General features: G+C 38.3%; 1 protein-coding gene and 1 long non-coding RNA gene across 2 annotated transcripts; both read left to right on the forward strand.

Moving 5' to 3' along the window:
• The first annotated feature begins 3,929 nt into the window (after positions 1-3,929).
• On the forward strand, positions 3,930-10,436 carry LOC148981955 (uncharacterized). Its single transcript, XR_016155346.1, has 3 exons — positions 3,930-4,152; positions 6,431-6,504; positions 10,370-10,436. It is a non-coding gene; the product is annotated as an uncharacterized LOC148981955 (long non-coding RNA).
• A 387-nt stretch (positions 10,437-10,823) lies between these two features.
• LOC120481497 (sterile alpha motif domain-containing protein 9-like) lies at positions 10,824-16,667 on the forward strand. The gene is made up of 2 exons (XM_089127995.1): positions 10,824-10,829; positions 10,895-16,667. Exons 1-2 carry the CDS (start codon positions 10,824-10,826, stop codon positions 15,317-15,319), a joined length of 4,431 nt encoding a protein of 1,476 aa, XP_088984121.1. The 3' UTR covers positions 15,320-16,667.
• Positions 16,668-16,870: the final 203 nt, after the last annotated feature.

Raw genomic sequence — 16,870 nt, forward strand, 5'->3', positions numbered from 1 at the left:
ACAGATTTTGTACCAAAACTGATCTCTGACCTAAATTTATATTGTTGATTCCAGCAACACTGTGATTAGTGATGTGACATTTGACATTTGACAGGCATCGGAGCTTGTGTCGAGAAAAAATGGGCGTGCCAGAGGAAGCCACGATTCAAGGCTTGTGTTGTTAACGTTAAAATCACGTGACTAATGACAAACGAGGCCTCGGTTTGTGTGAAAATGTCATTGGTTCAGTCTGAGTGTCGCCTCCAGATAAATGGGTTTCGAAACTTGCCCCACCTTCTGGGTGTTGCAGGAGTAGTAGAATCAGGTGTAGTGTCAGAGAGTCTGGTGAAGCAATGGGCTGTGAGGTCTCAGTGGTTCAGGAAGCCTTGTTTTGCCATCACTAACTGCCATCCTGAATTTTCTAAATAATCTAAAGGATTTCTAAAAAGTTGTTCTGATAAAACAAAATCTTTCTTTTAGGCACACATAGATAGGGCTGGGCGATATATCGCACGATATTGTTATGCGCATCTCGTCAGTAAAGCCGGTTCCTTGATTAGCAGTAAATCACCTTCACCTGCTTTCAGATGGAGCGGCATTTACTACAAAGAGCCGTAGATCACTGACAAGCTGAGCCAAATCGCATTAATATCAAGGACGTATCACCAGTAATAATTAATGCGATATGGCTCAGATTGTCAGTGAACTACGGCTCTTCGTACACAGCAAAAACTCCAGTGTTTAATTAACACACCTGGGAGTGTATGTGAGTCCACACTCAAAAGTGTTAAGGTTAATGAAATAATTAAGTGATTAATTGAGTGATGATTGAGCATTATTGAAGACACCTAAAGCAGAATCACTGAAGGACAAAATCTAAAATTGTAAGTCACCGTTATGGAGATCAGTGTCTGCTTTAGTTGGGCTCTTGACCCTTATAATCAGTAGCGGTTCTAGGCACGGGCGAACCGGGCAGTTGCCGGGGCGGCATTTTTTCATGTCACATGGGGGGAGGCACGAGCAGTTAAAAAAAAATCCTCTTTGCCGCGAAGTTTTTCTATTTTTTATCATTTCGATTCAATTATTGGCAATGGCGCCATGCTTGCTGAGAAGGTGCCGTGCGCAGAAGCGATGTCAAGGGGATCTCCTGATTAGTTCACGTATCGCGTCTTTTGCGCGCTCGAGGTTGTTATTTCAAATCCTCTATGTTTCAAAAAGGCGCACGGGAAGCGCGCTCATTATGCGCTCACTGGAAGCGCGCTCATAAACTTTAGAGTATGGACGTGCACCCAAACACTTGGGTGTTTTTTCTCTTCTCTGTAAATAAATCTTTCAGCAGAGCTACAGCAAGCGTTTTTCTGTGGTGGAAATACATTAGCTACTAAAACTTCTTTGCCGTTGGAGAGCGCTGTAATGAGTGCATGGTTCTATTGCAACGACAGCCATGGGAAAATCGGTACGAATTTTACTCTTAATAATAAAAGAAAAGCTATACTGTGCATTATAAATGTCGGGAATGTATCTTTATTGACTCATTCTTTTTATAGAGATGATTTAAATGCTGAAATATGAGGTTTATCTTTTTATAAAAACTTTTTGTTAACCTTTTATTAAGTTTAGTAGGTAAGATAAAAGACACTCCTTAAAAACAAATCTTTAATGTTATTAACTTGGTGAATTGATTTCACTGTGTATTAGGCTTTTTGAACAAGATTCTGTGTATGTGATAATTTTGGTCACTATATTATCTAATAATTGTACTAATGATCAACTAAAATCAACTTTAATTATGTGTTTTTACAGTAGCCTATAATATGCAATTTTTTTTTATTTGGGGGCAGGGGGGCGCTCGAAGGGGGTCTCGCCCTGGGTGTAATTTAAAGTAGAACCGCCACTGCTTATAATATTAACTTTAAATTTTGTTTGGATGTATCTGAGTTATACCTGCCAGATAAACAAAGAAATAAAGTGATCTAATGGTGTTGGTTATATTATGACATTCATCATTTGAACTTAATTTTGTGGTTTATGCTGTTGGTTACATTATAACCAACATTTTGTATAAATACCCAGAATTTCCAGAATTTCAAAAGTTGTAAAAAGAAAAGAAAAAAATTCTTTTAAGGCACACACAGACCTTTTTTTTTTTTTAGAATTACAATTCAGATCACAATTTATTCATACCGCAATGCATGATGGGAGCCATTAATGAGTTGTGATTGGTGGCAACAAGGATTATTATTGTCACCATGGTTGAGATTCACAGACTGATTTTTGATGTCTGTGTTTCTAAATAAATACTTTTGAAATCGAACAATTATTAATATTAAATATTTTGGATTATAAGAAAAAATACGGACTATCATATGGTGTAGAACCACTGAACTGTTGCTAACAAGTTAAACCAAATCATCTGAACAAGTTTCATTTTTCAGATCACAGCATGATTATGTCAAAACATAACCAACACTATCAGATCATACTTGTCTATGTTCATTTGACTGTTATAAATCAATAGTTTTAAGGATCAAGAGCCCAACTAAAGCAAACACTGATCTCCATAACGGTGACTTACATTTGTGATTTTGTCCTTCAGTGATTCTGCTTGTGATCATCAGGTGTCTTCAATAATGCTCAATCATCACTCAATTAATCACTTAATTATATCATTAACTTTAACACCCTTGAGGATTAATTTAACACTCATATCGTCCATCTGAAAGCAGGTGAAGGAGATTTACTACTAATCAAGGAACCGGCTTTACTGATTAGATGCGCATAACAATATCGTGCGATTAATCGTGCAGCCCTAATGTATAATGTATTTTTCCACATACATTTCTGAAATGTACTTCCTGTAAAGCTGCTTTGAAACTGTATGTATTGTGAAAAGCGCTATACAAATAAATTTGAATTGAATTAAATAAACAGAATATTAGGGAAAGGAAATTACTAAGACAATTCAGATAATAATTTATTCATACCACAATGCATGATGGGAGCCATGAATGAGTCATGAATGAAGGTTAGTATAAAAAGAATATAATAAATAAAAAAATAAATAAAATAGAAATGCAAAGCCTGTGATGTGGCCCTCTGTGTGATTGCTGTTAGGAACTGTTTTGAGGCTTGGCACCAGTGAATTTCATGAGGCCCAAAACGCCTGGACTTCTTTTGGAAAAATTTCAATAGTTTTGGTTCTGTACAAGTTATAATGTTTATTCCTGTGCTCCTAGACTCCAAAGACATGAACAAACTGTTTTCCAAAGGAAATTTGATTAGCTTTTATTTACTTGTGTGATTTCAACAAATATTTAAGTTATTAAATTTCCGATTTATTTTTTTCATTTGTCTTAATGGTCCCATAACTTATTTTACATTCAGGTGACATCAATGCAACACAAATATGCTGAAAGTTCAATTTGTCCTGAAAAAAAAAGAGGTGTGTCAATTGTCTGTGCACAAAAGGGTTGATGTTTTCCAAGCTTTTTTAGTAAATAACACCAGACGGAAAATGTATTGTAAAAATACCCTTAGTTCTCTAAGGGTTAAAATGGGTCATTTATGTAGAAGAAATGTGAAATTATTTGTGAATCTGGAGCTTTCTATGTTGTATGTTTTTGGGCGATGTATAATAGACTAGTTGTATAAGTCGTTATTAATTACATTTATTTGGTGTTGTGTGTTTGTGTGACAGTGTTCAGCTAAATAGGGTTGTCACTCCTCTACTGAGTGTTTAATAATATTTTGTCCATCAGGGTTGTGCTCCATTCAGAAAATGCCTTTTAATATGCAGTTCAGTTCTGAACTGAATCTGAATTGAATTAGTAAAGCTTGTCCCGTTAAAGTTTGTAGTTCCTCCCATCTGGTGGTTGTGTCATTTGCACATTTAGTGATGATGTTGTAACAGTGTTTTTCAACACAGACATGTGTAATGGTACAGAAGGGATAATACAGTAAAGTCTGTCCTCCCACTTTTACATAGTAGAGGGCATTGTGGAGTTTACCACCTGGTGCACAGGTAAAGGAGCTGCACGATGAGGGAGGAGCCATGCAAAGGGGTGAAGTAAGTTTGGGTGTTGTAAGCTAAGCACATCTTTGGACTGTTATCATCACCAGTACCCTTTCTGAACAACAACTACAAGAGGGAGCTGGCCGGTGTCTCTGAGTGAGGTAAGTTCACTGTCCCTCCACCGAATCCATACAGAAGCTTCGAATATGATAGATGTTTGGATCATTGGATTGGTTCATTTAGAAAAGGGGTTGCTCAACCTGGTTCCTGGATATCTACCTTCCAGCAAAGTTCAGCTTTAACCCTGATCAAACACAACTGAAAGGTGTGTTGGAGCAGAGTTGGATCTGAACTCTGCAGGTATGGATCTCCAGGATCAGGACAGATTTGGGTCCTTAAAACAGTGCTGGTAGGATATTTGGGGGGCATTTCTGTCAACTGATGCAAATGTCAGAAGGTCCAGGATCTATTTGGACAAGTTCAGCCTTGATCTGTTTATTTATTTATTTATTGGACTGCTCTAACAACCCGTTTATATTTCTGGAGGTAGCGAAAACTAACCCTTAAAGTGGCAAGACCAAGAGACATCAGAAAATGTATTTATTGCTATTTTCCATCTTATTAGGGCACAAATAATACAATTCCATGACTTTTATTTTTTATTTTAATAATTTGTATCCCCAGGATATGTAGCCACTTTGGGGGTATAAATTAATTGCAAAAAGAATGCTTGTTTAGCAACGCGGGCTACAACATCTTGGACACATTTTTAAACCATTTATTCTCTCACAACTTAAACTAAACATTATTTGTAAAATTCAGATGAACAATATATGAATAATTGTAATGCCTATTTATTACTGCCTACTGTATACTATTTCACCAAAAGCCTGTTCTCATCTTTGACATTTACAGTAACATGAAAAAAGTAAAACCAAGTTTCTTGAGTTCAGAAAATGTTTATCTTGCATTTACCTTATAAAAATAATGAATTATTTATGAGAAAAAAGGCTTTACCAAATAAAAAAGTAGGAGCTGTTAATCAGAGGCCAGAATGCATGAAGTAGATTGAGTAAAACAAGTTTTGGTCATATTGATATTTCAAAAGGCCCTAGAAATGTGCATATTAAATATAATACAGTAGGGTAGGCTAATATATTCATAAATAGGCATTATAATTATTGTTCAACAGAATTTTACAAATAATGTTTAGATTAAGAGAGAATAAATGGCTTAAAAAATTTACTAAAATGCTGTTGTAACTCTGCGGCAGGAATGAAGCGAATCCAAATGCAAGCACTATCTTAATAATAAAAATAATAATACAAATAGGTCATGACAAAAATCACATGACAGACAAGAACAAAAACACAACCCACACCGTGACAGCTGGAATACGCATTGCCAATCAAGCATTATGTTTTCAATGAATTTATACCCACAAAGGGTTGAAATATCCTGGGGGATACAAATATTTACAGACAGATTATGAAAAATATAAAAGTTAAATTAATACAATTTCAACTTAAACGTAATCAGCTAACACTTAACAATAACTTAAGTCCCCTCCGAATATTGTAAATATGTGAAACATAACTTTTATCTGAAGGTGAGTACAATTCCAACTAGAGGTGGTCATTTTGTTTTCAAATGCTGCCCATGAATGAAAAGGCACCAAAGAATGTATGAACACACAGCGTTAGATAAATACAGACAGGTGTGTTGGAACAGAGTTGGATCTGAACTCTAAGGCAGTATTCAAATAGGTTCATTTGTTTACACAGAGGAAATGGTGGTTTGCATTAAATGGAAATTTGATGATTTCTTTTGACCAACCAACTTCCTTAAAATAGTGGTTGAATGGTGCATTCATCATCCTTGTAGAACTAATTAACTTATAAATTCAGAATAATCTGAGAAAGTAGGTTTCAGCATGATACAAAAGATCATAAGGCCAAATAACATACAAAAACATCCCATGAATCTGAACTCGGATTTGACAGCAGACTTTAGTCCAGGCACATCTGTTCCTAGATGTAACAGCAATTAACCAACTGACAGCTTCCAGTACAGAGAAGTTGATGTACTGAATCCAAGCAGAATTCTTGTTGAAAAAAGAATTAAAACGGCTAGTGAAAATGAGCCGTTCCTTAAATGATATTAGGCGTAGTTTGTATCACATTTTGAAGATATCAAATGCCATACAAAAGTATATTTTTTTTCTTTTTTCCCTTTTTTACATGCTCAACAGAGTGTTTGCATAAGCAGTTTGCATTTGCTGTTATTAACCATAAATAATTTATGTTTTAATTCTTAATTCTTTCTTGATTTTTAATTTCTATTAATTAATTCTTAATTTCTAGAAACATTTACAGATGTACAGTATGTATTAAACAAAAAAGTCTAAATAGTTCCCTAATCCCTCCATGTGTGAAACAGGTGTTGACATGAAATACCCAAAAGAGCTCGAGATTCAAAACAAAAACAGCATATGAAATCTGTTCTTTGATGTGGTAAGTCAAAAGACAAATGTTTATTTATTTCTTAATTTATTAGACATGCATGATGTAAGGGAAGACCAGGGATGGTTGTGACACTAGTTGCTTTAAGTAATGTTTCACTGTTTATCTCAAATTTTGATTTAATGCTCTCACATTTGTCTGTAACAAATTAAAGTTTTTGAATGTTAATGTCAAGTTCAACTGTCCCCAACCCAGATATTTAACAACCAGAAAAACTGCATTTCAATAGGTCACATAGTTTATTATCCGTCATTTTGACCATTTTAACAATACCTTTTCAAAACTTTCAAAACATAAAGTTTGAGGGCATTTGTTATTCCAAAATTAATTGAATGAGTAATATTCTCTTAGTAATATTCTGTCTTTTCCTTTTTGTAAAATAAGGATTTACTAGCATATTTACTAGCCTGGCAAGCCACACCTACATCAAGTTGTTAGGTCTGGGAACTCACCATTGACATACCTCGATCCAAAGGGCAGATTTTCTTTCAAAATCCCTCTGCACGCAATAGGATAGCGGTACAACCAACCAGAGCAACGAACGGTTGTGGATGATTGAGTCCCATGGGTTTTCCACCAGGGTATCCGGTCGTCAAAACTCTGAACACATCTTCCTTTTTTAAGAATGACTTAAGTGACGTTCTCTTACCTCCAAGTCCTCCAGAGTTGCGGCCAAAGCCGATTCGAAAGGCCGTGGAACCATCACAACTCTGCCATCATTATGTTAAGCCTGCCCACCAACTATATACACAATGTGATTGGCCTGACTAGAGTTTAGTTTTTGCTGCCGCAAGATTTCTATGGCTACATTTTTACCAAATATCTTGGAATATGTTGTATATGTGCAGAGCATCTCTTTTCTCAGTGTGGAGTGGGACTCTGTCAATATGATAGCACGTCTCACCAACGAGTGCACACAGTCAGTGCTGAACTGCCTGAATACGTTCAGACAGAAGACAGTGGTTCCACTGAATCAATTTCAGAGGCTCCTGGGGCATATGGCATCCACAGCCGCAGCCAACATTCAGCCCGTGGTCGGACCTTGCTTTTCTGTGTTCAGGCATATTGTTGTCACAAAAGATGCCTCTACCATTGGCTGGTGTGTCTTATGCAACAGGTATGCTGCCTTGGGCTCCTGGACAGGATCTCAACTGCAATGGAAATCAATTCACCTTTGGCTAAGCCCCGCCCCCCTTAGTTACTGTTGCTACATCCGTCAAACTTCATCTGCGCTCTGCGTGGCTTATGCTGTAACAGCTCATCCTGCTGAAATGTTATCAAACTTTTATAAAGCAGCAAATAAAGTGTCCGATAGAAGTAGACAAAATGGTCTGCAATATGCGTTTGAAGGCTATATTCAAGACATACACGTGAAACGCAAGAAACAAACAATGCATCCAAAATAGAGGCAAAAGCATAACGTTAACGTTACCGGTCACAGTCAAAAAATGAACCACCGCATTTCCTACTAATCGAGACGGAGGCTGGGACTAACAATATCAGGGAGCAACACTGTTCATGCAAAGCTGGGTAGGTCTCTATTCACTTCTATAATCGTTATTACAAAGCAAACGGACTTCACGAGTATAACGTTGTATTTATTAGCAGCGTGTGCTAGCGTATCAACAACCGGTATGAGAACCGAAATCATAACCTAAAACATTATAAAACGGTCTAACTACTATAACTTCAAACTCACAGTAATGTTAGAAGTAAAAAATGATGTGCTTGTTGATCTTTGCGTGGTTTAGCTGACTGAGGACGTCCACACAGTTTAATCCAAAAACGACACTTGTCACTGTCAGGATTTTACTTCGGTTTTGGGAAGGGAAAAAAACGGACACCCCCTCCAACCTCTCTGGGAAACGCGTATCTGTGTTACAAATGCCCGAGGCACAACGTTTAACCATATTTTTGATAAAACTACGACGGTAATAGCCTGCCGCGACCAAAAATATGAGATGCCTGTGTTGAAACTCAATAGAGCGCTGTGAAAAAGTGTCGGAGTCTGTGTGGAAGCTCGTTCTTGGCTGCGCTGTGATTGGTCAATCTATATTCTAGGGCGTGGCTTAGCCAAAGGTGAATTACCCCTAGTTGCAAGCAGTACTCCTTTCCCTATCCTGCATGGCAAGCATATACTGGTCCAGACGGACAACAAATCGACCATAGTGTGTGTCAACCGTCAAGGTGGTTTACGCTCCTGTCACATTTTTTCTCAGAGATGGGGCACCATATGGCACCCGCATCCAGACCTCTGGAAACCAGGTGTGGTCTCTGGGTTGGACGTGGAGGACTTACCACCAGTGGTAGTTGACACCATCACTTCAGGCAGAGCCCCCTTAATGTGGCATGCTTATGCTTTGAAATGAAATTTTGAGAAGCGCCAGGAGGTTAAATCCTCCCAGGTCACGCCTCATCCCCTCCCGGGACCTCTCTGTCATCCTTTTGAGTCTATAGAGAGCTCCCTTCAAGCCCCTAGAGTCAGTTGAGCTTAAAACCTATTTTTAAAGTTGGGTGCTTGATTCCTTTAAGAGGTTGGGGGACCTGCAGACATTTTCGGTCAGTAAATCCTGCTCAAAGTTCCCTTGCATTGCTGTGTCCCATTCATGCACTGCTGGTTTACGTGGACTGCATGCAGAGCTTCAAAAGCTCAAAGCAGCTCTTTGTCAGCAGAAGGGAAGGGATGTCTCCAAAAAGAGGTTGGTCCACTGGATAGTCAATGTCATCACCTTGGTGTACCAGTCTTGAGGAGAGCTGTGCCCCCTTGGGGTGAGGGCTCACTCCCCTCGGGGTGTTGCTTCCTCCTGGGGGTTGGCGCACAGTGCCTCTCTCTGCAGAGCTGCGGGCTGGGAAAAGCATTTGTGAGATTCTAAAATCTCTGAGTGAAGCTGGACTCTTCCTGTGTGTTGGGTACAGACAGGTAGTGTGCCAGAAGACTGACTCAGCCCTCTAATGGGGATACAAGGGCTTACTTGCTCTTCAGGTAATTTCCCCTTTTCCTCATTTGGACTTTCTCGAGGCATCCTTCGGCAGTCAGACACGGCGGAGGCATCTGACACCTAGGCCGGTCAGCCCATGTACTGGGCTAGATGCCCATATGATGTGATTCCCTGCTCGGTAATCCCATATGGGTATTGTTCCACTGCCATCTTGCAGATCAAATTTCGACAACACTGCAGCATAAAATACTACTCTCAAATGCACACAAATAAGAACAATGACAGAGGTAAAGATATTTGTTAAATAATAAATTCGGTTTCAATTGTTTCTTGCCAAATTCGGTTGTTTGCCTAGCCTACATATCCCATCCATTTTTCACAAATAATCTTTCTCTACATCTCTCTCTCTCACTCTCGCTTATTTCCATATAAAGTAATGATATTACTGTGGAAATTAAAACTAAAATAGGCCATGATTTAAATGGTAAATCTTCTCTATTTTCTTGTCAGGGTTATCTGTCACCCTATGTGCACCCTAACAACATAAATCATTTGCAAAGATTTAGATGAAAGAAGAGTGCATGTTGTAATTTAAACAATAGATTCAGGCGATTCATGTTGTACAATTGTATTCTTTTTCTTTTTATGTTTAAAGATAATCCCAAATAACATTTTAAACTATATAAATTGTATACGCTTTGCGTTATGTGTATTGTATCATTTTTACTTCAAAATGTCCCAGGAAGGTAGTGGAATGTCCCAGGAAGGTAGTGGTAAAAGTTTCTTCACTCTACCTATTTTGTAAATACTTAATGTGTTGCAACTGGTTTTGTGTTACAACCCTTCCTGGTTTCCACTATATTACATGTACAATGATACACTTTGTTTTGATGCCATGTTTACATGTTTGTTACTAGACAGGTTTCCAATTCCATTATGGCAGCCTCAAGACATTTAAAGGTAAGTAGCATAGGAAAAGTCAACATATTACTTGTGGACATAATTTATTGTATTCCACAAGATTCTGTCAAGACCTCCCATGACAAATGAGTGGAGGACATCAAGATTGAAAATGTCTTACATAAACAGAAAATGTAAGTTAGGTTAAACCAAGTTAAACTAAAAAACAAACAAGACCCTGAATCAAACACAAAGGAACAAGGAACTATCTCTCACCACACTAACACAGCCCAAGCTTTATAGAGGGAAGAACAGGTGTACATTGTTCCGTTGATTAGGCGAGGAGCCACACCCACTGACCGGCTGTAGAAGGAAGAATAGGAGACCTGTCACAATAGGATGCCTTTGTTATAAAAATGCATTTGTTTATACACTAACCTACTAAAAACCATTATCAATCACCTGTATCAAATGGAGGTTTGCATATTATAATAAAACACAAAAACTATTTTCCTGTTTGCTATAATGTTAATTTCTTTCAGAGTACTGAAGAGATTGCTGTGTCATCTGAACTTCCAGTAGACATCAAAGACTGGAATAAAGATCATGTGAGACAGTGGATGCTTGAAATAAAAGTGGACAAAGAAGATGCAAACATTTTGTATCGTGAGAAAATTAATGGATCTGGCCTTCTCCACTTAAAGATGTCTCATCTCAAAGAGCTACAACTGTCAATGAATGCAAAAATGCTCATTATTGAAAATGTAGAACTTCTGAAACAAAACACTCAGCAGAATGATGTGAAGACTCAGTATTATAGCTTGAAGCCTTACCCTTTCAATAGATTTAATACTGCTCATAGATACAGAGAAAACAGCAATCTAGACGTAACTGAAACGGGTCCTATAGATCTCATACAACCATGCCATGAATTCAAAGCATTTATCAACACAACGGAGGAGAATAGAATGAAAAAATACACTTATGAGGTGATTCGATTTGCAGCAGCTTGTATGAACAGTCGCACAAATGGCACTATTCATTTTGGAGTGGCAGACGAACCACATGGACACATTCTGGGTATTAATGTTCAGAACACAGATGTATTTGATGTCCAACTTAAACATGCAATTGAAAAACATTTCAAATTGGAAAGGTCTGTTAAAATAGCAAAGAGCTGCATTAAACCCCCTCGATTTGTTGAAGTTCTCAAAGCTGACATGACATCGGCAGGAAAACGTGTTATTGAGGTAGACATAGAGCCGTCCTCCATAGTCTGTGAAGAACTTTTCTTTAACACTTATAATGTTGATAAAAATGAAGACCAGATGCAAGAGCCAAATGGTGCAGAGAGGAAGCAGAATGATGGCAAGTCTTTCTTCATAAGAGACGGCAGCAGCAGCAAGAATCTTATTACATCTGCTTCCTCAAAGGAGTATGAGAAATATACTGCAATTGACAACATGCAACAATTGTCCCAGTTGAGGAAGGACGCTGAAGAAAAGCATCTCTCTGTTGCCAAAAACAGTGTGCAAGGCTCTAAACTGTGTGAGATGATAACAGGAGGGACCCATTCTTTAGACAGGTCACATTTTGCATGGTACATTTTGGTAGCTAACAAATCTCACCCTGTTCAGCTGGAAAACCTGGATTTCCTTCTTCACATGGATCTATTGGCTGTTCTGGATTTTGATCCAGAATCTGCTCAGAGTGGCCTGAATAAGCTACTTGAAGAGAGAAAAACATTCAATCCTCATTTACCAGCTCAGTATAAAGTTACAGGTGCAGTTGAAGACATTTTAAACAAGTTAAAGCTGACCAAAAACACAAGCTGGGTTTTCTGTAATGGAGGCATTAATGAGGAAAACCCCTCTGATGTTGACAACTGGTTGCGTGAGAAGGGATCTTCAGTGCGTGATGTTGTTTCTTTCCTGTGCAGAAAAGATGTTGTGCATCGCAAGCAACTTCTCACCCTATTCCTGCTGTTAAGTCAAGTGAGCGACGCCAACGACCCTTTGCTTGAGACTTTCAGTATGTTTTTACAGGAGCTCAATGGAGGAAGCCAAATCTTGTGCATCAGTGATAATGAAACAACGTACACCTACTGGAAGGATCTCATTAAGGGCCGATATAAAGATGACATCTCTTCAAGATGCATTTCTGAGCTAAGTTTTGCTGAGGTCAATGGCACCATCCTCAGTCTGTGGTCAGAGAATCGCAAATCAAGCCGGTTTCTGCCTTGTGGTGGTGGCAGTAATGTTGTACTATCAAAGAAAACTGAGCAATCCCTAGAAACGCTGAGTGTTCTTTGTGTGAACCAGTGTGAAGGAGGAAATGAAGATAAAAAACATCATGAGGAGACATTTTACAAGGGAGGGAAGGTGTCTTGGTGGAACTTCTTCTTCTCAGAACAGCCCGGATCAATGCCATTCATCAAACGTGACAAGTTTGACTATATTATCAACACTATTATTCCAGACATATGCAGCCGGAAGAGAGCTTGTGAGTTTTTCAGCATCTTCCATCTTCCAGGCTGCGGTGGCACTACGCTAGCCATGCATGTCTTATGGACACTGAAGGATAAATACCGTTGTGCAGTGCTGAAGGAAACAACACATGATTATTCTACCACAGCCGAACAGGTTGTGCAGCTACTGACATACGAGACAAAAGAGCAACCTACAAGACTTCCCGTTTTAATCATGATCGATGACTTCCAAGACATCTGCGATGTAAAAAAACTCCAACATCAAATTGAGGAGGAGTGCTTGAACAAAAACATTTTTTCCAAGTCTCCACAAGTCATTATAGTCAACTGCATGAGAGCTGAATCCTGTGACCAGACTGATGATGCAGTTTTCATTGGAAACCGTTTATCTGAGAAGGAACAGGAACTGTTTAAAGAAAAGCTGAAAGAGTTTAAGAAAACCAACACAAACACTACAACGTTCTATGGGTTCATGATTCTGAAGAACAATTTTTCACCTCACTATATTCAGCGTGTTGTGAAAAATACCCTGAAGGGCTTCAACTTCCAAGACAAACATTCTCAACTTTTTGCAGTTCTTGTCCTCCTGCATGTCTACTGCAAGAATGCATTGCTGTCAGTCTCCACATGTGCAGAGTTTCTTGGTCTGCAAAATAAAGCAAAGTTTGAAGTAGAAGATGGATTTGAGAAGTTTTCCACTCTTTTAACAAGATGCACAGCCTATTCCAACATTACCTTTGAGGGTGTGAGAGTGATTCACTCAAGTATAGCTCAACACTGTTTGAAAGAGCTGTCGACTTCGTTATACAAAGTGACAAAGGCAGAAATTACAAACCTTCTGCTCACAACAGACTCATTTTATGAGTACGCTCTGGGGAATCAAAAATTAATGCAGGATGTCCACAGCATGTTGGTGAGAAGGCAATATTCAGCTAAGGCTGAAGACTCACTTTTTTCTCCTCTGATCCAACATATAATGAAGGAGACTCCAGGGATGGAAGAAATTGTTCTACACAATGCAGCAAAGTGCTACAGAAAGGATGCAGTAATATTCCAGCTCCTCGCCAGGTACCATTACATCAAAAAACTGAATTTTACTGTGGCCATGAGTTGGGCAAAAAAGGCCAAAGACCTTTCAGTGGATAACTCCTACATTTGTGATACAGTATCACAGGTACTTGTGCGTGAACTCAAGCATGCTGTTCACAAAGACAGAGATGATCGCTTCAAGCCGGACAGTCTTCATCGGTATCTTACATTGGCTGAGTCTGCAGCTGAAGCTTGCAAAGAAACACAACAAACTGCAGGCAAAGAGGCTGTATCTCGACGGCAAAGACTGAAGGATTATAGTACTTACAACACTGCTGGCCATCTTGGAGAACTTCAAACTGCAGTTACTGTCATACAAATACTGCAAAAGACACCACTGTTTAACTGCCTCGCTCAAGTCCTCTTGGGTAAAATTACCATTGAAGAATTGCTAAGGATGAACCCTGAACTCAAGCAATATTGTGATGTATTGCAGAAGCATAAGAAATGTCTTCTTCAACTAAAACACACAATGAAAAATCATTTTGATTTTCTTGACAATTTCTTTGTCAATTTAGTACCATTTTTAGCAGAGAAAGACAAACAAAAAGAACTAGCAAAGCCCAAAGTTTCCAAGTACTTTCAACAGTACACTGACCTCTTTTGTAAAATAAATTGGAGTGAGCTGATCAAGAATAAGCAAATTAACCTCAAGGTTAAAATTGAGCAGACACGTGAATGTCTGGAGAGGAACAAAGGTGACTCCTATACAGGACTTCTACAATATTTGTATGAGGAAGACTCTGCATCAACTCTTGAAGAGATCATCCAGCAGTATGATTTAATTCTGAAGTCACAAGGTGCCAGGCCGATGGACTTTGTCAACTTTATCTATGCCAATGTAATTCTGGCCAACATCAACCCTAAATCTAAGTACATTATGCCCCACCATGACCTTCGAGAATTAAGCCTTCGGATAATCAATCGCCCCTCACCCTTCAGTGAGATTCTGCCATTGCACTACATCACAGTTTTATTGTTCTGGCAAGAGGCCGACCGCACATTACCAACTTCACAAATGAAGACGTTGTACTCAACCTACCTGAAACCTGTGTCTAATGGAAAGAGAGCAGCCGTCCACTTTTACCTCGGGAAGGACAAAGGTTATGGTGGCCTGATTTCCCACAGGGATATTAACAGCTGTTTAGGATCAGGGCAGAACATCTCAACTCAGTGGGATGATGAAACAATATGGAAGCAAGTGAGAAATAGTAAAAAACTTGACAGAGTTTCTGGTCAACTCTGTGATGGTTTTCTCAGCGTTGCAGACAGAAGGGTTGATCCAATGTTCAGAAGCCAGTTACATAAAGAATATGGCACAAAAGTGACTTTCTGCATCGGATTCTCAATGAATGGACCAGTTGCACTTGACATAGACTTTGAGTCATAAAGTGCACAAGTCCGATCTAATAGATCTGCCTGAAGACATGAGAATCAAAAATGAGAAAACCTTATAGATTTCTAGTTCAAAACATTACGACAATCAAGTCGAAGGAGCTCTAGGACGAAAGCCTGTAGTTGTTCCTAAAAATTATTTAGGTTTGCTTTATTATCATATGCAGTGACCAATCTAAGCCAATCTTTTAATCTTTAAAGGGTAACTAACCCCCTGGTCAGAGCCTGACTCCACCCACTGGCAATATTTGAAAAATGCTGAAAAAGTGGGCAGACCCCAGCGGAGATAGAGGGGACGAAATAGATGCTAAAACACTTTATCCTGATCGTTTTCAATACTCGCAATTCCAACTCCTGACTTGCAACAGTGGTTTTGACGAAACAAGCTGGTTTTTATACTGCCAAAGGGCGTAGCTCGCGTGGTGAGCTGAAACCTGCGTACGTCACGAAGTGCGGAACATCCAATAGGAAAATTCAACTGCAGTAGCCACCGTTCAACCTGAAGAGGGCAGCACTAAGACGTTTTTACACCATATATTGTAGAAATAAAACACTTTATACACAAATGTCAAAAAAGTTACTCGAATCAATGACTGGTATTAATAAAGATCCATTCTTACAGATCAGTAACTAAAAAAAGTTTGGTTTAGGGTTTAGTTACTCTTTAATGTTGCATGTTTTGTGGCTTTGTTTAACAGAAATGCCTAATTGTGTTTATATGTGAATTCTATAAAAGCAATGTTGTGATTATGTTATGAGTGAAGAATGAGAGTCTAATCAATGGCAGCAATGCACTGACTTACAGAGAGCACACATGTACCTCTGTTGTACTTTTACATTTTCATATGATATTGTGTTGGTTTCTTTTTCTTTACATACATTCTTACTGCATTTTATTCATACATTGATATATTCATATAGATGTATTTATTTATCATTTATTCATTATATTGCACTTCAATGTACTCTCTAATCAAAGTTTTTGTAAAAGAAAGGCCCAATTTTAATATGAGAGGTTTTCCATTTTTTAGATGTATTTTGAATTTATCCTTTGCATTTTGTTGTGTTTTAGGGTTGAAGTAAAATGTCATTGACATTATATTTTTCTACTGATTTTAACATTTGATTATTGATAAATCTTGCTTTTGCTGTAACCATCTGTCTTTCTTCAGGGTCTTCAAGGCCACAAATCACTGTTAAGAAGTAGTGAATTTTCATTCCCTTTGCTTGTGATCATAATACTTCTTTCATATATTTCTGTTAAGACCAAGGGTTATCAAATAAACATATTTCTTATCACTTCCTTTCCTGGCTCCTGCATTCCTCCGTGCATCTAGTCATGTCAAGTCTGGATGTTGGGTAAGTAAGTATTAGTAATTAAGATGTACAACAAATCCTAGATAAAATTAAATGATTGATTAAATAAAATGATGATTAGGTACTGACTTCAATGTTGACACTGTTATTGCACCTGTTTTTTTTTCTTTTCTATTCTATTCCGTTCTGTTCTATAATACAAATATCTCAAAGCAATCCATTCGCTATT

This window comes from Pimephales promelas, chromosome 3, assembly GCF_988280905.1.
Source record: "Pimephales promelas chromosome 3, fPimPro1.hap1.1, whole genome shotgun sequence".
Lineage (NCBI taxonomy): Eukaryota > Metazoa > Chordata > Actinopteri > Cypriniformes > Leuciscidae > Pimephales > Pimephales promelas.